The 26,614-nt window shown below is 38.6% G+C and overlaps 1 protein-coding gene across 1 annotated transcript in view; it reads right to left on the bottom strand.

The window, feature by feature from the left end:
* The window catches only part of MEMO1 (mediator of cell motility 1), a 51,285-nt gene extending 26,522 nt beyond the window's left edge, over positions 1-24,763 (bottom strand). Inside the window, exons 1-3 of the mRNA XM_075203525.1 lie at positions 24,134-24,763; positions 11,528-11,609; positions 7,901-7,969 (exon numbers count right to left, since the gene is read on the bottom strand). Coding sequence (XP_075059626.1) covers positions 7,901-7,969; positions 11,528-11,609; positions 24,134-24,194 — 212 coding nt within the window. The 5' untranslated portion in view covers positions 24,195-24,763. The remainder of the gene's footprint in view (positions 1-7,900; positions 7,970-11,527; positions 11,610-24,133) is intronic.
* Positions 24,764-26,614: the final 1,851 nt, after the last annotated feature.

Raw genomic sequence — 26,614 nt, 5'->3', positions numbered from 1 at the left:
CTTTGCTACCGTAACCACTACTGTCAGAGCAGGTAATATCCCATAGCCGGGTAGGCATTCTTTCCAACTGCTGAAGTCAGCCAACAAAAGGGGTTCTGCGGCCAATGCCACCCCTGATTTAAATGTGTTGTTAATAAAATCAACAACCTTATACCAAGATTTCCTAATCTTCCTGCAGTTCCAAAAGTTATGTAGCCAGTCTGCTTTTTGAGATTTGCATTTTGGGCAAAGACCTGTCTCTCCCTCAACCATAAACCTACGTCTTGACTATGGTATATATGCTCTATGAATCACCTTCAAGTGTACTTCCTGGAGATGAGCAGTAGATAAGGATTTCCACATACATTCAAAGTGCCGAGTTAAGGTGATTGGCTCACTTATACTAGAGATGTCTTTTCCCCACGCCTTCACTGTTCGGCTCCACTGTCCACTGTTGTGTAGATAATAGATCTGCATATATATACCTAATTTTAAATTTGATGTTTTTCAAAAAGGAGAGCAGACTTTCCAAACTATCTGGGTTTTCTATAGATTTCCTCGGGTCTAGGTTTGAGTTTGCGTAATGCCTAAGTTGGAGATACACAAAAAACTGAGAATAAGGGGTCCCTAGTTTTTCTCTTAATTGCTCAAAGGAATAAATCCTGCCACCCGGGTCAAAAATGTCCCTTATTGACATTATTCCTTTATCACGCCATGCGAGAAAGTTGATATTTTCTAAACTGGGTTGAAACGCAGGATTACCCCAGGTTGGGAGAAAAGTAGTTGTTTTGAAGTCTTTATTATACTTTTTGTTAATATGGATCCATGCTTTGAGTGTATCCTTAAAAAAAGATATTTTTATCAAATTGTGGCGGTATCAAGGCTTTAGGTAAATGTAAAAGTGCTGCCGGGGAGTATGGGTGAAATAGAGCGTTTTCAAGTTTTTTATCAGTATAGCAATTACGTTGAAAAAGCCAGTCAGAGATATATCTGAATAATGCTGCTCGTGTGAATAAATTTATATCGGGCAAGCCTATTCCTCCTTGTGTTTTTCCAAGAATCAGTTTGCTTCTTGGTATACGAGGTTTTTTTAGAGTGCCAAATAAATTTGGAAAATAATTTTGTGCAAACATGCGTGTCCAGCTTGTTTAATCCTATTGGATAAGATGGCTTTGGAAAAACGACACTTTTTATGACCGCATTACGCCCTAGGAGAGAAAGTGGGAGATCATGCCATTTGGTTAAGAGCATTGAAATTTGTTTGATAATAGCTGGGTAATTGGCCCCATACAAGTTTTGGAGCTTAGCTGGGATATGAATTCCTAAATATGTGATTTTGGTATGACTCAGCGTGAAGTGAGATGTGAGGAATGAGTTATTCATTATAGCTTGGGTACCTGCCAGTGGGAGCATTTCTGATTTATCAAAGTTTATCTTATATCCTGCAAAGGAACTAAATTCCTGAATTGTGCTCAGGATAGCCGGGATTGATTTTTCTGGGTTAGACACCATCAATAACATGTCATCTGTGAAGAGGGCTAACTTAACTTCTTGATTCCAAACCTTTATGCCTATGTAGTCTGAGTTTTTTCTTAAAGCCAATGCAAATAATAACGGGGATAGTGGGCACCCCTGCCTGGTACCTCTTTCTACTGTAAACGGAGCTGATAAATAACCATTGGACAGGATTTGTGTATTAGGTGAATGATACAATGTTTTCAGGGTATTAATGTATTGTGTGCAGGGAATCCGAATTTGTGAAGGGTAGTGAATAAATGTTCCCATGTTACCAGGTCAAATGCCTTTTCGGCATCTAGGGAGAGTAATAAGGCTGGGTCTTCTTTCCCTGAACCCTCCAAGGCCTGGAGGACCGTTAGGATTTTTCTAACATTGGTTACTGAATGCCGCCACCAAGTCCTCTTAATGATATCACCACTTGACGTCCTCCGTTCATTTCTATGTTGATCTTGGTGATTCATAGTCATCTCATCCATTATAGTGATGTTAGAGTGATGAGTGAAAATAACAAGGTAAATGTGTAAAAATTATTTAAGTTAATTTGGTGGTAGAATTAAACTGGACATGGACTGACTGTTGATAAAGTTGAAATTTTGGACAGCAACCTTATGTGGTTAATATTTCTACAGATGTTGCTAGATATGAAAGATGAGATAAATGTTGCCCACTTATGTCTATTAGTGTGTAGTCCTTAGCTTTAAAAAATGTATGTAAAATGATATCACAATAAAATAAACATGTGAATGTTCCTTATAAGAGCCAGTGGGGAAAACAGTAATTGATTGATTGTAAATGTCAATAGCTTGGTTACCAACAAAAAACTCAAACAGAAATATCAGAAATTGTACAAATCTTTGGCTGGTTCAATAGGGCTTCAGAATTAAAAGAAATCCAAGACCTTGATGGACCCAGAGACGTTTGTTGGCAACACCAGAGCTGTAGAGTTGGTATGCCGAACCTTCGACTTAGACTCCTCTATTTTACAACTGAATGAAAAATGTATATAAATTTGGAACAAATTTACTGTAGTAGAATGGTAGCACAAAGCATTTTAATCACACTGTTAATAAGTCTACTTGGATTAATTGAACATAAAATATATTTTAAGGTTTCGAAACAAGAAAACAGTACTAAATTCCTATGAAGTAAATATGCAAAAACGATGCATTTACTAAATAAAACAAAAAAGTAAAAAAAACAAGGTTTTAACAGAAACAATGTACCTTATAACTAAAGAATAAATAAAATGTAAGACTAACAGAACAGTATCAGAACAAGCTTTCACCTGCTCACAAACGTTTTATAATTACATTACCAAATGCTATTCTATGAATACATTTAACCACTACTATGTATGGTAAATCTAAAGAGAGATCCTATTTTTCTGTAATTATTCCATTTTCTACTAATCATTAAATAAATAGAACTATTAGACCACAAATATGGCTACTTGAGCAAAAATCCTGATAAATAAATAAATCTATGAAGAATTTGACCTCACGAAAAAATGTCCTCTATAGGTTGTGATGGAGGTATCCATTTCTGAGAGGCGACGCTTTGCATGTTCCTTGTGATCCAAATATTAGTCAAAATCAAACTCAACCTCAGTTGATTATCATCCTAACTACCTCAAACAGAGCATCTTTACCTTTTGTCAGTTGATGACCCTCCAGCAGAATCCAGTGCATTGGGTCTCCATAAATAGCAGCCAAACTAATCTTTTGCAGCTACAGTTTCACTGTCAACTATTTGGGGATTGTTTTACCAGCCTGCCTATCACTAGAATATAGTTTTAATATCTCTAAATAGAAATAAAGGAGATACTTGATACTTCTCTTGGGGAAGATAAACATGCAATCAAGATGGTTACATTTACAAAAAGTTTTACTCACTGCAAAAAAAACAAAAAAAAAGGTTGACAGACACTCAAATGTTCTAGAACTTTTCTTAGGGATATAGGGAGGGGAAAAAAGCTTGGGAACCTTAATTTACCAAATACTAGATTTTACAGATCTAGGTCATGGTGCGTCCATTGAGAGGTGCTAGGATATAAAGTCAAATTTACCAACCACATCTAACAGGAACACTATCTTTTGTATTTGTTTCAATAATGGTGTTATCCTATTCAGCAAAAGTTTTGCACAACTCTTTTTTCCCCCTTTATCATTAAAAATGAATAGAAACACAGAGTAAGGTGAGAATTAATAGTGCTTCATATTTCCCCCCTCTCTACTTAGAATAAAGTGCTGGATAAATAGAATACACAAAATAAAGTTGAAAAATACTCATATTTTAAAAATATAAGTAAAATATAAGATACATAGCAATATATACGGCATATGTGTCAAAATGGAAGATACATCAAATAAAGTAGAAAAATGTCATGTTTTAAAACATTTCTTAATATACAAGTGATGTTACCAGTATGTATAAACCCTTATAAATATGTGACATTTACAAGCACAACACTGTAGGCTTGTTTATACATATAACTCCCTAATGATTCCTAATATCCATATACTTGACAGCAGTGCGTGTATTATCCCTATTGCATACTTTGATACAAAACAGGTTGAAAACAATGATGTAATGGTGAAGTAAAGGTAAACTAAAAACCCATGAAAAACCCACATGTTCAGACTAACATTTAAAATATAGTGCAATTTGTTTAATGAACAAAAATTTCATAAAGCTCTTATTGTGATGGCAAATATTTCCCGTTACTTGTGACTTCTGCATCAAATTCAATGAAAACGGTCACTGCACACAGTCAATGTAAAAACATAATTAGCAAAAATATGCCAACATGATGTTAGTTGTATGTCGATAACATTAATTTGTCAAATTGTCCAGAATGTACCCCAACACTATGTATAAATTAACTTTTTACATATATTTTCTGGTCACTGATGGTATAATTTAATGTTTTGCTGGAATCATGCTTATGGGTAAAATTTGTCGCTACAACAAGGAGTCTTATGAAATTATATGTTTTTATTCATTAAATAAAAGTACTTTATTTCAATTATTCAATTTGAGTGCACAGTGTGTGGGACATTCTTACCTAAACAATCTTTTTGGATATCATGTACTGGCCTATTGTAAGAGGGATACAGTGGTTGGCTGCAAACAAAATACTGTTTAGCGGTAAGTGGTGGCTTTGCTGAATCCTCACATTCCTAAAGTTCTTAGTTCCTGACTGAGCTGCTGATGCAGCGGAACTAACCATTATAGAAGAGTTAGTTCGGTAAGTATCTGGTGAACAGTAGCGGTTTTGTGGCTATAAGCAAATCAAACAGTAAAGTATTTTAAACAAAAAGAAAAGGGATAGAAATGAGCCAACTGACTTTTGCCCGCTTCTAACATTCTTTGATTGTATGTCATCAGTTTGAACTATCCTGAACAAAACAAAATATAAAGGAACAGTATGGTATATTTAAAGCCTTCAGTTATAAAAGAACATTAGAATGAAAATCTTAGAGTCCAAATCATCCTTGTAATGGATAAAAATGTTTTTCAGATCTTAAAAACGTTTTAGAGATGTAAATCTCTGATCAGCATCCATCAACACAGATGGTGCATGATGTCAAAACAATGCAAGTCAAGTCTTTACTTGGGAAAGAAAAGCAAACAGCAGATTTTTAGCTCAGCACTGCAACAGTTTATAAAAGCCACTGAAAACACCCATGAGCAAGGCAATATACTGCAAGTTAAGAACATTTTCATGTTTTGGTTTGGGAATGTTTACATTTGTATCAGTTAACCTGGCCACAGTGACTGCAATATCACATTGGCAGTTGTCTCCACACTAGCACATGTGGCCCAATAGTGAAAATGTAGTTGGAATACGATTACTATTGGTCTGCGTATTTGGTGATCTTCTGACTGGACTAACAAGCCTTAATGTAAGAGTTCTTCAACATATGGAATAAAGCAGAGACAATGCTACAATCAAAAATCTTGGTACACAAGTTTTATAATGTATTACAAAACTATCCAATACTTCAACTAACCAAATTTCACTTTCCCAGGAACCTGCTCATTGAGACTTCCAAGACTAAAGCGAGATCCGGAGGAGGATACTCTACATGGAGAGTAGTGAACAGTGGCAGACATATACATGCTTCTGTCTTTTTCAATTAATCTGAGTGCATAAACTGTTGATTCTGTGAATGCACTTCACCATGGTCTGTAACCCTTTTTCCCCCTCCGTGATGCCAAGTATCACCACCAGCATCATACAGATAATGAACGAGGACAACAGTAAAAAGAACCACTATATGCCTGCCTTATTTTACCGAATGTCATGCAAATTTGTTTTCACATTAATATATTGTGTCCATGCTTCAATATTGCTGTACCGTCTGTTCACTCCCCCTGCCCCCTACCTCTAATATAAGGCAGAAGATACAATAACTACAATGGCACCTGGAGAAAAACAGAGACTGAAACATGACAACACAACAGGGACCACAGACAGAATATGTACTGCTGAGAATCAACATCTGTACAGGAATAGCTAAATGCGAGTGCAATTTACATTAAAAATTGCCATTACACATCCAGAAGGTGCATTACTATTTGTATTTCTTTTTCGCACATGAGCTAAACTGGATCGGGGAAACACAACAGTACCAAAAACAACAAATCGTCCTACCAGGATATTTTTGCCTACAGACTCTCTTTAAACAGACTTTCTTTCCACTTGGAACTATTCTCACTATTTATGTATGAACTGGAATGGAACACTATTATTATTGCAGATTTGTAAGAAGCCACAGTTCTCCGCAGGGCCGTACATAAAACAGGGATACAAAATAAATGTAGCCATGAAAAAGGGTATGGAGGGCCCTGCTCGTGAAAGAACGCACAGCTGAAACAAGAGTAGTGCGTGTAGTTATAGTGGAGATTGGAATAGCTGTGAGAGTGCACTAGCGTGAGTAATATGAGAGATAAGGTAAGCTCTTAAAAAAACAAAACAAAAAGATAGGTTTCTAAAGATTTCAAGGCTGTAGGGAAGCCTGATTGGGCGTGGTATGGAATTTTATAAGTGGATAGAAGCATGGGAGAAGTCTTGTAGGCAAAGGTCAGAGGTATATCTAAGAGGGTGACAGGGAGAGTATTTGGATATGAGATGTATGAAAAGGTGGATTCTGGAGGACACAGGGAGCCAATATAGGATTTGCTGGTACATGAGAGGAAGATCAGTTTTGCAGCAGCATAGGATACCACCAAAGGAGAACAATTTGAGTAACACACAGACACTAGTTAGACCACATTTTGGACATTACTCATGTTGAATGGTGTCTAAAACAAATGTTGTATATTCTTGCACTTACAAATCACATGCTATAATTTGCCTTTTCAAACAGTAATTGCAGTACTTGATTATTGTCTCTTCTATGTGCTATAGAGAGCCTGGATAGCTCTATCTTCAAGCTGCTTTTATCATAGTTTCAATTTCAGGTAAACTAGTTTTCTGAGTACAGACATCACCTCTTTTTATACCTCCACTTCTGCCTAAAAGATCCCCTAGGGCAGTGGATCCCAAACTTTCTCAGTTCAAGGCACCCTTAGGGTCTCCATAATTTTTTCAAGGTGCCCAAACGCCAAAATATTTACCAAGAAGTCCCCATGCCTTGCTTACAAATGGCCCTGGCCGAGGCACCCGTGAGATTGCCCTGGCACCCCAGGGAGCCACGGCACACAGTTTGTGAACCACTGCCCTAGGGCAATTATGGACATTGAACTATAGCTCGCTCCATCTTAAAGTTTAGTGTCCCAAAGATTATGGTTGGTAACATTGGTGCATCCCAAAGTTCTATCCAGATCAAGGTTAATGTCACATTATGGTCTTTCCAATGAACTATAGGCATACGACACCCTCACAGCTGTCCAAATCTCCCCTCTGAGCCAGACTTGCTCCTCTTGTTTCAGTTGTCCCCTCTTCCACTTAGAATGTAAGCTCTCTAATGAGCAGGGCCCTCCACACCCTTTGTCTGCATTTGTCTGCCTTGGATGTCCTTGCTTTTTATATGACCGGTTTTCTCTACTGTACGGCGCTGCGGAGCACTGTGGGACCATACAAATCTATGATAATTTTTTCAGAACATTATGTCAAAAAAGTTTGAATTATATTTTGTTACAGAGATGCTGAAACGCAGACAGTTTATTTCTTAAAAAAACATTGCATAGCGTTAGTCAATGGAAAAATACAAACAAAGTATTGCCGTTACATAGAGGTTTACAAGCATGTAACACAGATAGACAAGTGAAAAAGCCCTCCCATTAAGGCTTTTTGTCAAGAATTTTGCTTTTAAAAACCTTTGGTTATGATGCTCATTAAAAAACAAACAAACAAATTCTAGTGTCACAAATTAGACCAGTAATGAAAAAAACTTACGTAACGGAGGGGTCTACTTGCTTGTATCCATGAGCAGCACAAGATCCACAATACGTGTATCCAGCATGACTAGAAAACGGATTGAGCAATAGTTAAATTACTGGAGCACAGATGTCACATTGATGTCTATGATTTTACTATGTGGATATTCTAACATTAAAAAAGACACCCAAAAAGTGACACTAACACTATAATATAAAAATTGTCAAACAAAACAATGTTCTGTTAAAGATACACAGCTACTTTTGTCACTCAATAACCCATATGCAGAAAGTTTTCCAACAAGGTTAAAATTATTAGGTCCTGTGTATAAAGCAGAAGAAATAAAAACAGATTTGCCAAAGTGACGGGTAGCTTGGATTTGAAACTATGGAATATTTCAAATATGTTTGTAGTGCAGGTATGTTATCACGTTACTAGCAGGGCACACTGAAGAGTAGTTGTATTTTTTTTTTTATAAAGTTATGTGAAAATAAAAGGTTTAAGTTGGATGTGGATAACATCTTTTACATGATAGATTTATAAAACTACTAAGCAGGGTTGGCAATCAATATTTTTACTGAGAGTCCATGAACATCTGATGTACTGCTGACATTCGTACCACAACACCAAAGACTAAGAGGAAGCCCATTCCCCAATATATGCTTCAACTGGTTTCCCAAAAAACTGTTATTCAAACAGGGAGCCTTCCATGTTGATCTGATACTGGGAAGATTATGGCAACAGACATTACAAATTTCAAATACCTATCATTCTTTAAGCCCTCTTCTTTCTACTCCTATAATATACTAGGTTTACATGACACTTTTTTATTGTCTAAGTTTGAAGTAAACAATTTTAGCCCATTTCTTTTCCAAGATTTAAGCAGCTGATTTATTTTACACCCTGAAGCATTCTGTATGGAGGCATGTTTTGTTTGCTCTGTCAATGTTCCTCTAACATTCTAGTGCTCGACATATTAAAAGATCTTTTTTGGATGTCATAACTTCTTTTTTCCCTGTGCAATTGTATTCATGGTTGCCCGCATCCTATGACAATATACCAAATTTATAAAATAGACAAAGTACAGTACAATGTTTATGGAACAGGCTATTTGCCTTAATTTACACTTAACTGATATCTTTGCAAATAAGTTGTTTGCAATAACAAGGTTTTGTTTAGGTTCTTCGCAATAACAATGTTTCGTTTAGGTTCTTTACACAGACTGGATCACTAATAAATAACTTGTGGTACAAATTTATTTAAAGGAAATAGGGCTTGGCGCTTATTTATATAATTGCACATGTACTTATTTGTGATATTGTGTATATTTTGGCAAGGGAAATCTCTAATTTCAGAGACCAGGGGGAGAAAATTCTTTTTTTTTCTGTTTTAACATTTCTAGAGAAAATGCCTTAATTCTGATGTATATATGATACAATAAGCCTTTGTTTTAAAAACCTTTTGTATATCTTGGTGTAAGGAAATGTCTTGTTTGGGGTTTACAACTTTTCCTGGGGAATTTATTTTCTTTGGAAGAAATGTGTATTCTGCAACTGTTGGAAGAAAGGACTCATGCTAATTTCATGCTAAGTAGACCTTTTGATGTCTGAGGGTCATAGGAAGATGTAATTAGACTTGCTGTCCACTGTAAGATGCAGGATATCACAGCAAGGTTTAAGATATCACAGATAAGCGTGAATATTGTTAGCTTTGCAGTGCATGTAAATCCATGTTTGTGTAAACACATTGCATACCGATTCTAAAAATAGCCTGTGTCCAATTCAGTATAAAAAGCACTGTCTTGTACTCTGAAATATATTATTCTCATGTTCCATCTGACCTGACCACTGATACCTTTAATCAGTGGAACTGTCCTTGTCAGGGCACCTGAGTGAAATAAAATATCACTCTTTGCTTCAAGACCCTGCTTGACAACTTCTTAAATATTGCTGTAATCCTGTGACCTGCAGATTAGACCCTAAAGCTAATCCGTTCTCCGGCTGTTTCTGAGGTTCGACCCAGCTGGCCAGTGAGATAGGCCAGGAGGATCCATCCACAGAACCCTGATCCATAGTAAGCAGTCAAGGGTACCAGTCCAAGTGCACCAGCATAAGAGTAAACTAGCAGCGACAGTTACCCAGAAGGAATGTGGTTCTGGGCGCCATAAAGGAGCGCAGTGGTGGCAGCAGGCTCCTCCTACTGTGACAGGAGGAGCGCATTCGGAATAACTAAAGGGGACTGTAACAAAGTAAGCCCAGCCGGTTCCCAGCAACAACAGACAGGGTGGCATAGGCGGTCCATCCTGTAACAACTTCCCATTATAAATTTCTAAAACGACACCCTGAAAAAACAGAGAAGCAGCTACAAGCTACTTTGCAGGAAAAACTTAAAATAGCGATGTGTTTAAAGGCAAAACTTGCCTATAAACACATTGTTGTTTTAAATTTTGCCTGCGAAGTCGCCGAATACCGGCGATTTGCAGAAAACGGACCTTAATACATTTATCCCCAGGTCTGGATTTTGGTCACATGACCATCCACCTCTGATACATCTTCGTTGTAAAAAAGGATTACAAGAAAAGTAAAAAATAAATATTAGTGTTAGCCATGCAACCCAGGATGTGTCCTGGCTAACAAGAAAGAATAAAACACAACTGAACATCAGGATCTTTGTCCAAGTTGGCTATGAAGGTGTCAGAATTACTCTGTGGAAGTGATGATACCTGCCAGCAGTTGGCGCTACTGAGTACTGAGGCGCGGAGTCTAACACACCCCTGGTTTTCACCAGGAACCCCCGCAAGGAGGTATGGACTTCGCTGCAAGGGACGCGCAGGTCGCGGCCCTCAATATCAGTCAGCTGGCGAGGTAACAATTGAGGCAGCGGTGACAGCCCACCAGGATGGAAGAGTAGTCAACAAGCCAGGTCACAACCAGAGGAACGGATATAGCCAAATCAGAAGCAGGAGAATGGTCAGGAAGCCGGGTCAATACCAAATATCAGTCTAAGCCAGAATCAGGAACCGAAGGAGAAGTCAGGAACAAGCCGGGTCAGAATCCAAGTAACAGCAACACAGGAACAAATGCTGGAGCAAGGCTGAAGACCAAATACTCTGGCACTAGACATGTGTCAGAGGCTGCTTTATATACCCTAAGGTGCCTCCTGATAGGGTTAATGAGATTTTGGCGGTAACACATGCTGGCTGCAGACAGGTGAGCAGAGATAGCGTCCTGCTGCTAGGCAACAGGACATGGTTGCTTGGAAGGTGCAGGCGTCCGTCTCCTGCCCCAAGTGTCAGTGCGGAGACAGCGCCTGACAGAAGGTGGATGCCCAAACTGGATGAGACTGTCTATTCAGCACATAGAGCAGCTGGATCACTTTGCATCAACACACACCAACTGGACTGGGTTGTAAGAGGACTAGAAAGTGGTGAAATTTACCAGATGAACATAAATGCCCGATAACTATTCCAAATATTACGATTACTCAATCATGCTCACCAACTGACTTATAGCACAAAGTGTGTTGCCAGCTAACACAAAAATAACCGACAGAATATATTAACAAAAAAGGAATTCAAAACTGCACAAAAAGGTAATGGCTTAATTTTGATAGAACTGATGAAACTCTAATTAAGACAATACTCACGGTGCAATAATGGCTCTTGCTGGTCTTTTAGAGGTCTGTGCTTGGGACAGCCAACCATCCAACTGGGCGCTCAGCTGGGGTCCTAAAACAAAATTACAAGCAAACTTTAGTCACGCTTACAATTATTAATTCTCCTCTTCTGTTTTTCAAATATATCATCTCTTGTAATAGGGAAAGCTGTCAAAAGGGGAGCAGTTTTATTTTTATTTATTTTTGCTAACATTAATAATTCACAGAGTACAGGGACTAATATAAATAATGCCCAGATCCTATACACCCACACTTTATCTTCAATGTGCTGCCCAAGCACTTTAGTTACTGCAGGAGGAGTTAGGAAGCTGCAGAACAAAAGCACCAATTGCTACATAAAATGCTTGAGGTCTGTTGAAATGGCTTTTTCTTTCATTCAGCTAACCAATGTATTATTAGATCAGGAAAGAAAGAGTAAATATTACAACAGTCCTGAAAACAATTGGTAAAGTCCCATGTACATAACATTAATACATTTTAAGAAAACTGAAAAAAAAAAAATGAATTTGTATGACCACTTCCCTTAAGGTGAAGAATGATACTGCAAGGACACGGATGCCAGCAGCGCAATACAAAAATACAGTGACTAAGCAGCAGATAATCCTGCTAACTCATATGTGCTCTCGGAGCAAAGAGATCTAGGTATAAACTTCATTTCTGATGGTCATTAAACATGTTTTTGCAAGTCAGTCTTAAACCTGTGGAGGTGCACAGTCTTACATATTTAGCGGCATTGCAGCAGGAATCAGCAGTTGTGTTGGGAGGGATGTAAATAGCAAATCAAACTACCTTCAGAACCCTACACCACAATACACATTCAAATAAAATCTAAAATAAATGATTATTTTTTGTTTTGTTTACTAAACACTGCAAAGGACTTAAAAATGGAATCTATTCAGGTGCCAATAAGGAAGAACTGGTTAGCCTGGGCAAAAGTTAATTGAAATGGAGGAGAAGATCTTTCGTGGTGGCAACAGACTAGCTGATTATATGGCAACGTTGTTCTCAAATATCGAACCATTATTCTTGTTTGTAAAATGTTTACAAACATTTAAATAAAAAGGGTATGTTAAAGAAAAGACTATGTCTGGTCCATTTGGAATTATTTTGGCATATGGGTGGACTTAACCAAACATTGTAAAAATTAGATCAAGATTTTCTGTACTATCAAATCTGTTAGCCAACGTTTGAAAAGTTGAAAAGAAACATGCACCAGATCTGTCCAATTTGACTTTCCAACTATGGAGCAAACGAAGGTTTTATTTCATATTAAGCAAAAAATATTTCACTTATATTTACTTTCTTCATTTGCAGCTCTCTACACAGGTGCTGCTACCCAAGTATGTGGTGTTCCTAATGAAACATGCTGTTTGAGTATTACCACTTTGTAGGGATGCCACAAATACAGGATTCTGCCATAGTTACCACTTAGTCATGGAAACAAATTTGGTAAGATGACAGCAGATAGCGCCTATCTTCTGACCGTACCAGTGGAGCCAAAACTGGATCAGATGTTTGGACAGAGTAGTTCAACAAACGGATCTTATCTAATTTAGCTAACCAAAAGCCAAAGAGACTGAAGGAGATCTTTGAGATAACCGCAGCTCAAGCAAGAAAAGATTTTTATCCAAACAATTTTGTGAAAAATTTATAGTCATGTTTAAAAATAAGTTACACACAACTTTGATCATTATATTCCTTTAACCATAACTATTTTACAACTATATAAAAGTATTGCAGTAAGAAAATAATTATTCAGGCATTTGCCTAATCGGATAGGGGAGACATGCAAAACAAAATTCCTTCATCCGGTGTAATTTTTTGCTAGCCCTCATTTCTCCTGCAGATTATTCATCTTTAATTAGCAGGGAAGGTAGTATATTTTAGATCCGTGCCTTAATCAGGTTTTGAATAGATTTTTCATCACAATCAGTCATCACTGCAGATAGTGTTGGCACATTCTAAAATGATCAGACTTTTCTTTTCCTGCATTCCCGAAACCAATGCGTCTCTGCGCCATTGAAAATGGACCATCACAGAAAGCAGATGTGAAGCTGCTAAAGACAGGATTCTGTAGTATAAAGTGATTTTTTTTGTATACATATTTAGGGGGGGTATTCAATTGTTTGTTTTAACGCGCTAAAACCCAAAAAAACGAGCGCTCTAAAAAAACTTCATATTATACGGTAATTTTGCGCGCGTAAACAGTTAATACGGTACTTACTCGCTGCCAGCGGGCTGAATTTCAGCTCGCTGCTCAGGGAGCTGCGAGATGAAATTTAGCGAGTAATTACCATATTAACGGTAATATTTTTAGAGCGCTCGTTTTTTTTTGTTTTAGCGCATTAAAAGAAACAATTGAATACCCCCCTGTGAGTTCTATCTGTAACATATGTATATTTTGCCTAAAGGTAGCATTCACAATATAATGTAGACACAGTTTACCAGAGAAGACACCGGGAACAGAGACCGCATTCATTTTCATTGGGAAAACGTGAGCTTTTATTCCAGTTTTTTATACCATTGTTTCAATAAAGCTTCAGCTGAACTACTACACCAAGTCATACTTGCCAACTCTCCCTGAATATCGGGAGACACCCGCATTTCACGAGAGTCTCACAGACTCCCGGGACAGTGGGGCAATCTCCCGCATCTGGCAGACTTCTGCCCACTTCCTAGTAAAGTGGGCAGAATTAGGTCCAAAATAACGCAAATTTTGGAGCCCCACCCCATCACGCCCACCGCTGCCGGAAGCCAACTTCCACAAGTTGACAAGTATGCACTAAGTTGGTCCTCTCCTTTTTTCCTAGGACTGTAAAGAAACTCTTCCTATAAGAACATGTGTATTGAGCATTTTATTGCATATTAGCATTCTCGTGTCCCTAACTATAAACTTGATCGCGGCCAGTTGCAAATCTTCACAGAGAAGAAATTCTAAATAACTTACTGCCTCCACTTACTGGAGTTAGAAATATATGTACACATACATACATACCTTCATACACACATATATACACATACATATATCACACACTGTTGCTGCAGATTTATCGGCTGCACATCTGTGCTGCGAATGTGGAGATCAGTTGAGTAAACTTAACACATTGTCACGTTTGTGGAACCAGCATAAGAGAGAGAGAGGGAGGGTGTGTGTGGTGTTACACCATGCATTATACTCCATAAAGGTATGAACATGGTCAGCAATATTTATGTAGGCATTTAAACAATGGTCAGTTAGTATTAAAGGGTCCATTGTGTGCTAAGAAAACATTCCCCACATCATTCCACCACCAACCAGCCTGTGTCACAAGGCAGGGTGGATCCATGGATTTATGTGTACACAAAATTGTGATCCTACTATGTGCATGTAGAAGAAATTTGCTAGATTTGTCAGACCAGGCAATATTTTGTTCTGTCTGTCCCCACTGTAGCCTCAGGTTCCTGTTCTTAGCAGACAGTGAAACCCAGTATGTTCTTCTGAAGAGATTTCTTGGATCAAATAGAAAAAGAGAAGCAAAAAAAGTCTTAAACCAGCCACAGGCTTCAATTCTTGATGCTCAGATGACTGGCTAATTTAGCAACAATTTCATAAGGCATTATGCTAAATTTAATTCCCAAATAATTACATTGTATTATCTACTAACGTCAGGTACATGTTGACAAATACATTTTTTGTAAAGCTACCACAAGCTAGACAGACAGGCCTGAGCAGCTGCTTGTAGTGATGTTCTATCCTCCCTGTATCTACAACATAATTAAAAAAATATTTACAAAGACGATCACAAGTTGGCATTTAAGGCAGCCAGTTTCATGAACAGTGGCTTTGCACAAGTATGATGATTTAACCAATTGTCTAAGGAGTATAACTGATTATTTCTATGTGGTAACAATATCCATACCTGATAGAACACTATACTGGTAAACTAATTTATGTTGAAGTGGATATTTCATCATCATCATCATCATCATCATCATTGAATCATTTTAGGAATATAAGCAAATTGAATTTAAATATTAGGCTGAACTACAAGTTCCTAAATGTATAAAATAAAAATGTGAATAGTAGAGAAATTGGGAGATTTAGACAGCAACATGGCAGATAAATGTAAAGTTATGCATTTAGCGAGGGTGGTCAAAATATTTAGCAATGCCAACCTGCTGAGTACAGAGCTAGCAGGAAATCCCTATGTATAACGGGACTATGTATGTATGTATGTATATTACACACACACACAGCAGGTGAAATAAATATTGAACACATCAACATTTTTCTCAGTAAATATATATTTAATGTGGCTATTGTAATGAATTTTACACCAAATGTCAGCAACAACCCTTGCAATCCATACATGCAAAGAAATCAAACCATAGATGTCCATAATTTAAGTTTTGTGTAATAATGTGAAATGGCACAGGGAAAGAGTATTGAACACGCTTTCTGAAATTTATTTAATACTTTGTTGGTAATGACAGCTTCAAGACGCACCCTGTAGTGGTCCTTGGTTCTTGGACAACTCTTCTGATAATTTTTTCACTCCTCTGTCAGAAATCTTGCGAGGTGCATCTGCTCGTGGCCGGTTTATTGTGAAATTATGTTCTTTCCACTTCCGGATTATGGCCTTAACAGTGCGCACTGCAACATTCAGCAGTTTAGAGACCCTTCTGTATCCAATGCCATCAGTTACAGAAGGAAGTTGCAACAATAAGGTAGAGAAGGTCTTGAGAGAGCTCTTTGCTTTTCCCATCATGAGATGTTTCTTGTGTGACACCTTTTTATAGGCCATCAGTTGCAGCTGAAGCAGCTGGCAGGATTGCTTTTTAATTACTGATAGATTTCAGATTGTGTCTTGGCTTTCCATGCCTTTTTGCACCTCCCTTTCTTCATGTGTTAAATACTTTTTCCCTGTCATTTCACATTATTACACAAAACTTAAATTATGGACATCTATGGTTTGATTTCTTTGCATGTGCATGGATTGCAAGGGTTGTTGTTTATATTTGGTGTAAATTTCATTACAATAGCCACATTAAATATATATTTACTGAGAAAAATGTTGATGTGTTAATATTTATTTCACCCACTGTATATATAGAAAACTATAATTATATAGTTATTTACAGTGAGCACCATGAAACTGGAATCCACAACCACTGGTATTAGGAGACAATAAATATCTAAGGAACGTTCCCCTAATAAACAGAATGTATAGTGCTAAATTGGACTATGTTTTGTAGGGCTTTTTTCTCCTTCCTTTTGATCAGTTAGGGTTTTTGAGGGTGAAAGGCTGAACTCAATGTCAATTGTTTCAGCATAAAAACAACTGTGTATTAAATGGCTGAATACAGGTGTGAGGAGATTTTGCAATAATACTCTTTGTTGGCCTTGAAACTAATGCTTTGGATTTTACCATAATGGTTGATATGACAAGAAAAGCAGACCCCCCCTCCCCCAAAAAATGAAAATAAGTACACTGAAAGAATTACATAGGTTTGTCAGTAAACAGATTTAAATGATCCTATGGTAGTTATCATTGCCAACATCTGAAGAGTGCAAGCAGGGCAACTCTCCAGTGTCCAAAGGTACAGAAAAAAATTGTGTTTTATAACAGGGCAGCACGATGACTAAGTGGTTAGCACTTCTGCCTCACAGCGCTGGGGTCATGAGTTCAATTCCCGACCATGGCCCTATCTGCGTGGAGTTTGTATGTTCTCCCTGAGTTTGCGTGGATTTCCTCCCACTTCAAAAACATACCAGTCCTGATGTCATAGCATCCTGACCTCCTGTTTTGCTGAAGATACACAAATCAGTTGCTTACTTCTGCCCTACAATTTTGTTTTTGTTTTATAAGGTAACAAAAACATACTTGAACTCACATACAAATTGAGGCACAATAATTGCTTGAACCCTGTTTAAACTCTGCTTCTCACTTGATGTTGCTAACATGGGACTTGTGTGTGGGAGGGCTGGCTGCGGAACACTCAGCAAGCATTGGCCTAGATTTTGCACCAGGGCCCTCATGTCTTTAGCTACACCACTGAGGTCTGCAGTGAACCTGTTAAAGTAGAAGGCTATCCTTCACATCTCTGTAATGAACATATAATGTATAACTTCTAACTGCATTTAGTTTTACATTTACAATAATTGATTCTTATACTGGTTATAATTTATGGTAAACCCAAGGAAGAAAATGCAGGATATAGTTATAAATAATTGGGGGGGGGGGAGGGGGGAATCAAATTGCAGTCCAAATTATGGGACATATTAAATAACCTAGTGAGTGGAAGTAAAAAGATGGCTGAAATGGTAAACAGAATGTGCTTTCATGTTTGTACTGCATTTTAAAAAATAGACTACTTCTAGGACAGGTTTTGGAAAATTACTGATAGATTAAACTGGGTTCTTAGTTTGTTAGACTTATTGAAAGATTAATGCAAGGGGGCTTTACGATTCTTACCTGAATATGTTAAAAACCAAAGGGTCTAATGACCCATTGCATTTGTCAATAAAATTCCTATGACCTCTGTGTACAGTCTGCCAAACGATAAAACTTTCTTGGTTTCATTTGTTTAGATAATATTTTGATTTAAGTTAAGCAAAATGTTATAGTTTTTTTTTAAAAAAAACATTTTTTATAACTATACTGTTTACCAAATAAATGATAACATATTGGCAATGTTGATTTCTAATGTTTCCACAAAGCAGGTTTTAATGTATGTAGAGGGCTGTCAAGAGTTGGTGATAACAGGGACAGCTGTGCCAGACCCCGTCAGTGCCTTTAGTCTGTTCTTCACTCTTTGCCTTTCAAACCCCCTCATTCGCTGCTGTCCAATCACCTGCTCATCTTTCTCTCCAGTGCAGCCCCTTCGTGCCTATTAAAATTACCTTGCATCCAACAGAAAATTAGTAATGTAAACAAGATGTACAGACCAAACAAGGTAAATAAGTTCTGATGTTGTTTTTCATTTACATGTTGCAAGCATAGCTATGGTCAGAGCTGTTTTAATAGTGATGGTAAAAAAAAATTAAAAAAAAATTATACCAACAGCAAATGTAGTATAACAGACAATAATCATGATAGTTTATTTGTAAGGTGCCACAAACCTCCACTGCACCAGACGGGGAACTGCATCTCAGTCTCTGACCAGCCAGGTCACCAGCACCCATATTAATTAAGCACTGTGCCACTAAACAATAGAGTGTGAAACAAAGTTCCTTACCATTGTATTTATGGTAATGCCACGCCACAAACTCCCTCATCTGGCCCAGAATTGGGACTTGTTCCTTACTCACTCCACCTGAGGCTAAAAATTCAGGGTCTGGTTGAGGGCCAAATGGACAGAGAATTCAAACCACACTGTGGAGAGTGATGACTCAATTCAGCCCCCTTCCTTAGCTGTGACTCCTCCTTGCTCCTCAAAAGGCTTTGATACCCAAACATTATGTCGCAGGGGCATCAACTAGCCTGGTTCCCCTGCTTCTGGTCATCAATGCTCTTTCCTCAGGCTGAGAACTAGGCTATGAGGAGTCCAGATCACAAAAAAAAAAATAAAAAAAATAGAGGTATCTAACCCCAAGCCCCCCCAAATAACCACTTCATAGAATAAGGAGCTACTCATCCTTCCAAGGCCCATCCCCAACCCCATTTGTTTCATAGAAATCCTCTTTCTTTTGCACATTTGTATTCAAGTTTTATGAAGTTTTTTTGTTATATTACTTGCTGTTAGAACAAATAAAATTTTAAGACGTACCATCAGCAGCCTGGATTTTATTGACAATTTACATGGATACAAAGCTACCAGCAATACTACGATGCAATTTATGCTGAAGTTCAAACTCACAGTCAGGACAATATTTAGCTTTGTGAACTGTGGGGGGTTAGGGTAGATGTGTCCATGACCTGTGATTTCTGGTGTGTATGAATACCTTAATTTCAAGTGAATAACAGTGTAACCCAATGACATTGTGTTAATGCAAGACAAAAGAATAACAGTCTTGGGTAGTGAAATAAATTTTTCTACCAAGGTCCAATGAAGAAAACAGTTTTTATTTTGGATACTGTCTAAAAAAAATGCAAAGTTACATGAGAATAATGGTGAACATTCATGAAGCTCTATGTATTGTTATACTTCAGTAAAATATTCTCCGCAGAAGGAATTTGCCCTTAAATGTTCCCAGCATCCACCCCTACCACACAGCAGAATTAATTTACTGTCATCATCTGAGCTCCACTCAAGCTATAAATTCCGTCAGTGGTTGAAGTGAACATTTAGGAGTGGCGGTATGCAAAATGTAATGTGAATGTAAGTGAATGTAATTTAATAGTTTTACACTGAAGGCAGTAGGAGACGTGCAGGAATAAAATACCAATGTATATACATACCCCCACTTCATTCACTGAATACCGCAAAATGTGAATTTACAAGTACAGTACAAACTGCATTTCCTAGGATGGCGCAGCAAAAGTGGAGCTCAAGATATTGTATTGCAGGAACTTTATAAGCCTTTATCCGCACAAAGTTATCTATTTCAGTCAATTTAAATCTGATTACAGATTCACTTTTTGGTGTGCCTTTTTATCTGGTTTCAGTAATGCCTGTACATCACAGTTGTCTATTTCTGTTACCCTAGGATGCAACACTAAGCCGCAAGTCTGGATACAATTGTGTTTGATGCACAGAGCACTGACATTTTGTCTTATCAGAGGACAACACAAGTTGTCATGGCTGAAAAGCACAAAAAGAAACCAGATAAAGCAATATGTTTAGTAAAAAAAAACAAAAACAAAACAAAAAACACTTAATGTTTGTGTGCTTTCAGTGCAAGGCAGTGATAAACAGGTCTTCACCTGCAGCCACCAGCTCCTTCCTTGCTCTACTGTTAGATTTGTTTGTTATAGCTTGTAACACTTATTTAAAATATCTGATGTGTTATTACAGAAACATTTCTCTTTCTTTGATGAAATATATTGTTTTAACTTATTACTGAAAACAATGGTAATGTGCAGCCCTTAGGAAGGATAAAGGGATGCCCATGCGACCCCTGAAGTGTTTCTGGTTGCCCATCACTGGCGTAAGATATTGATATGGAGGTACAGTGAGGGGAAAAAGAGGAATACATAATACAACCTTACAAAAGGGAATACAAATAAAGCAAGACATACAAATTTGTGTCTGCTTACATGAGGGGAAAGGTAAAATTTTCCAGTGCATCCAGTCATAATTGCGCTTCCTTGTGAGGACTGTGCAGATATACATAATCCGCCTCACAGTGATCACTGTTGTGTTCCACCTTGTTTCATAGCACCATTTCCTACTCTAACAATGCCTATAGCACTTGGAATTATAATACCTAACTAAAATAGCTAAAAACTAAAATGTCTCATTTTAGAAAAGCACATTTACACGTTCACTGGTGACTAAAAGCAATATAAGAAATCAAGTAGTTCCCTGGTTTCAGAACGCATATTGAAGTCTGTCTGCTGCTAGAGAAAAGGGAATTTTAAATAGCATAGCACTGTTACATTAAGACCAGTTGTTGTATTGTTAAGCTTAAGGAAACTATTAAGGGGTTATTAAAAATGGGCCATGCTTTCATCCATCCATGCACTACAGGAGACAGCAAGACACGGATCGTATGATTCTGCACAGATAATGAAATACTGCAGTCTAGATGGTTACCAGACAGCAAATAGTATTTAGTTGCAAGTCAGTAATAAATATACTGCACCCAATAATATTGAAACTAAAGCCTTTCTACCTTTGATAGTATGTGTTTGTCTCTGCTATTTATGCTTTATGAGCATAACACAGGCATTTTCATATAACTGCCAACTTAAACACAAATCCACTACTTCTGTGCAGGGTCCTAGTCTTTTCATACAATGTACTAACAAACCATTCTACAGAAATTAGTCTGTAAACATAAATAATATACTCAATGACAGAATTAAATCCTATCTACAAATATCCATCAATACACACTGATTTATTTTACCAGTTTAATCTTCAGCTTACCCCCTGATTAGCAGTTTTGATCAGGCACACCTTTTTCCACAATCGCTTCAGTATGCTTTGTTCTAAAGACATTACCTTCTTCACTATCTCTTCCAGACATTCATTACAATGTAGGAGTTTAGAGCTTCTGATTTGCTTGAAAGAATATGGAACCACTGTTTTACCCAGTCGCTGCATGGGTGATGCGGCCATCTTTGAATGGACTCCGACTCCAAAGGAGTTAAATCACCACGCTAGGCACCATGTCTGTGCAATATTATCTAAAATATGTCTACATGTGCAATGCAGCACTGGGAGGTTTAATACCCGATGCCGCAGCAGCGTATGGATTAAACCGTACTTACCAACTTTTGCAGCAAGCTGTCCAGGAGGGGGCTCCATCATGAGTGAGGGGCCACACGAATCACATTGTTATGAAACACCCCCTGTCAACCTTTGACAATTTCAGTTTATCAGTTGGTGGGGGTGGGGCCAGGATGACATTTAGCCCCACCTCCACTTCACAAACGAGGTGATCAGGACCTGGGAGGCTTCCCTGCTCTCCTGGGTGAACTCCCAAAAATTCAGGAGTGTAGGCAATTATGGGTTAAACATGAGTAAAAATGTGTGTTAACTAAATGAATGTTAAATGTGGTGCTAGTGATGGCAGCGAGATTCTCCCACAAATATTGCGCAGTTGGCATTCACAGTCGGTGAGTGTCTGGTGGCAAGGTGACATCAGTAGGAGTGGTCAGTAACAGTCGGTTACTGACTATGAGAAAGAGACCCAGACAAACTGTGTAAGAAGAACATCCCTTCATCCTTCTTCACCCCTACAGACCAGGTGGCGAATTAAGCCCATCAGGTCACAATTGTCATGAACCCACACAATTTATATTTTCCATCATAATGCAAGATCATCGGTGGCCAACCTGTGGCTGTTGAGTCACATTTGGCTATTTGAGCTTTGAAATGTGGCTCCTGGCTGGGAGCATCAACAGAGTATAGATGTCCATGTGCCAGCAAGGGCAGATTGAAAAAAATTCTACTACTCGACTTACCGAAGCAGTCACGTCTTCTGACCTCCTCTGAACAATGCAGGGAGGTCACAATCTAATCAGGGAAGGGGGAAGAGAGAGTGTAGTGGAATGTGGGGAGGTTTGATTGGTATGTATGGTATAAATGGGGAGATCTGATGGCATGTATGGAGAATTTGGGTTCATCTGATGGCATGTTTGGTTGTTGATGGGCATGTAAGGGATGTGTGAGGTGGGTGGCATGTATGAGAAATGTGGGTAGAGCCGATGGCATACAGGGAGGCTGAAGGGCATGTAAGGGACATGTGGGATGATCTAATGGCATGTAAGGGACATGTTGGTGAAATCTGTTGGCAGATAAGGTGATCTGATTTGCATGTGTAGAGGTATAATGGCATATGGGGAGGTCTGATGGGCATGTGGGAATGTTTGATGACATGTAGAGAGGACTGATGGCATGTAGAGAGGCTGATGTGTATGTAAGGGGTATAAAGGGAGATCCAATGAGCATGTAAAGAGGTCTGAAGGATTGTGGATGCAGAAGCAGTGTGTAGCTATGGAGAGACTATAAGCAGCCCTTTGAACTATCATCTGTTGGACACAGCAGCAAGGTAAGAGCTGTGCTGATTTTATGATTATTCTGAATATTTTGGCAGTGTGTTGGATATTTTCCGTTTTGCACAGCAAGATATTTTAAATTATATTATATTTCCAATCTATGTGTGTATGGTAAGTGTGTGCATGTTTACACTGGGTAAACATATGTATATGCACACACATATAAAAAGGTAAAGTTGGCTCTTTGTGGTACCTATAGATATTTTTTGGCTCTTCATCTCTGACTGGTTGACCACCCCTATCCTAGATGATGCTACAAGAAACTTAAAAGGTCTACATAACGCTTTTAGAAAAAACATTAATGTGCACTATGCTTGCATTAGAAAGATCTTATGAAAAATATATAAATCTGAGCAATTAGACATTTATATAATGTGTTCACCCATCTTATTTTTAGAAGATACATTAAACATCATTCTGAATGATAAGTAAAGCATTGCCCAAAGTTCTCCCCACCAGAGGAGACATATTCTCAATTCCTCCTTTAGTTAACTGTAGACAAACACTGCAGAAAATGTAGCCACTTCAGTGAAATTGCTTGGCTTGTGGGACATTTCCAGACAGCCTAGTTGTGCTGGGAGGAACAAGTGATGCAAACTGAGCAGTGAACAATGGGCATATTAGATCATTTTACTCAGGCAAGCTATGTGGCATTTATTTATAGAACACCTTCCCCATTCAATAGTGTATATTAATGTCTCTCCAGAAGGACAAACATTACACATAAGTTGGCACAAGCACCCTAATATGTGACTCCTAAAGATTTGATGTCATATCCCAAATATTTAGCCAACGTTGTAGTTCCACTGACCAACTCTTAACCAAAACAGTAAATGACTCCACCACTCCTCCCATCACACGGACACCATTACTCTCTTACCGCCCCATCCCCCACACATAGCCATCCACACGCCCCCAGCCCCGGTACCTGAGGCAGTGTACCAGCTCCCGGCGTGGCTCGCCTCTCTGCACAGCGCTCGGTTGGACATCTTGGTACCGGAGCCGCCTATGGTGTGTGGCCGGGGGTGCGCTGGGAGGATGAGATGGCTCTATAGACGGTGTGTACACACCCTGTGCCAGTCTATAGATCCCTGTGTCTGTGACGGCTGGATGAATGGTGCAGCCACTGAGAGGAGGAGGGGGAGGTGGCGGACGGAGCAGAGAACTGACACTCCTCCAACAAAGAGCGAGTGATAGTAATAGAAATGCCGTAATTCAAACGTATACTGAGAGGTAGTCGCCGGCTATGATTCGCATCTGTTCTCGGCCGTACACATGGGTATCCCTGCTGGAGACCACTGGCCTTGCCTTAAACAATGAGATGGGAAAAGCAGTTTCAGTAGCTCCGTATAAACGTAATGCTGACACACGTCCTGTCAGTGCTTTGGATGGATAGTGAGCGCACTAGAGAAGTAGCGTGTGAGAACAAAGAGGGGCGCTGGTCGCAGTGGTGATTTAAGGCCTGAAACGCTAGATATAGAGAGTGGGAGGTGGGCAGAGGTAGTGCAAACGCGTTGGTTATTTGTCCCCTCTGGGCGGCGGTTAAGGAACAGGTCACGAGGGAGGGGAGGATTGCGATTGGTTCACACGCTGGAGCTCGTGGCTCAATGACTGGGCGGAGCCTTGTCCCTGTGCCGGTGGTGACGTCAGAAGCCGGTTGATTCTGGCGGAGATTGGTCAGGAGGGTCTGGGTAGGGCATGGAAGGTGCACGCTTAGGAGAAATAATGGATAAGGGTGGAGCACCAGTGCATTCACGGATTGGATAATCTGTCTCTGGGGGTAGAGGCAGATTTTAGAACCTTGTAGTGGAACAAGAGAAGGATACCTGTGGCTTTCATTGTTAATTAACTACAGCATGTCCTGCTGGTATTGATATTTAAATAGCGTTAGAGTCCCCCAAGCCTGGTACAGAAACTATCATCATCATCAACATTTATTTATATAGCGCCACTATCATTGATTAGTTTAGGATACAGTGCGCATCAATCTCTTGGTGGATACATTTTTATTTGAATAGGAGAGAAAGACTTTTAACTCAAGTGGAAGCACAAGGATTTAGAACTATTATAGCATATTTTGGCATTGACAACTATTGAGCTCCAGAAATAATAATAATTTGTAATTCATTTTTTCTTTACCAAGACTGCAACTGAGAAAGATGAGGTGGAAACCTTTTTTTTTATTGAATGAAGGAGGGGCAGAATGTGGACGAAGGAGGGCCACAGAGTGTGTGGATGAAGAGGGGCACAATGTGATGATTTTTGTACATGTTGTTTTATTTTGTTTGTTCTTATTCTTAATATTAGCTATAAATTGTTCTTTTACAGAAATATAATTGAAAAAAAATATATAAAAATATTCTTTTCCCTTAGATTTATGTGTATTATTTTTGCAAACAACTTACTAAGTATTTCTGTCCTGACCTAAATACTTATTTTGACCCAACTACTTATAAAACAGGACTGCTCTGTAATTATTTTGGAGGTGTGCCTTGAAAAACTTATGGAGACTCTAAGGGTGCGACGAACTGAAAAAGTTTGGGAACCACTGTCTTATGATGCAATGTTGTCCATCTCCTAGCTGAAGCACTGGTGTATTAATGTTTATAGACTGAGACATTTTAAATGCTCCACATGTGGTTCTAATAATTTTCTTACAATTTTGTGAGGAGACCTGGAAAGCATACACTGTTACCAGGCCCTGAGGGATGCATTTTGTATTATATCATATCATCATATCATTTATTTATATAGTGCCACTGATTCCGCAGTGCTGTACAGAGAACTCACTAACAGCAGTCCCTGCCCCATTGGAGCTTACAGTCTAAATTTCCTAACACACACACATCAATTTTGATAGGAGCCAATTAACCTACTAGTATGTTTTTGGAGTGTGGGAGGAAACATACAAACTCCAGACAGATAAGGCCATGAACGGGAATTGAACTCATGACCCCAGCGCTGTGAAGCAGAAGTGCTAACCACTTAGCCACCATGCTGCCTGTATTGCTGGCTTGATGTTCTACTTTAGGCCTGGCCAACCTGTAGCTTACTAAATGTTATGAAACTACAAGCCCCAACATGCTTTGACAGTAGTTAGCCAGCCAATAGCTGGCAGAGCATAATGAGACTTGGAGAGCCACAGGTAGATACTTCTTGTACACTGTCCTCACAATAGGCAGCAGTGTTCCCAACTATTTGTAATAAATGTCTATGATCCTTAGAAGTTAGTCATCCAATCTGTGTCAGGTAACAACTGCTAATAGAGGAGAATCAACTAAATTTTTCAAAAACAGAATTAATAATATTCCCACCAAAAACAAAAGCTTCCTGCCTGACATTTCTATTTCTGTTGACAACATGACCATAACTCCCACCCCTTAAGCTCGATGCCTAGGTGTAATCCTTG

The sequence above is a fragment of the Mixophyes fleayi genome, chromosome 3, assembly GCF_038048845.1.
Source record: "Mixophyes fleayi isolate aMixFle1 chromosome 3, aMixFle1.hap1, whole genome shotgun sequence".
Classification (NCBI taxonomy): domain Eukaryota; kingdom Metazoa; phylum Chordata; class Amphibia; order Anura; family Limnodynastidae; genus Mixophyes; species Mixophyes fleayi.
This window is presented reverse-complemented; position numbering and strand designations above follow the sequence as displayed.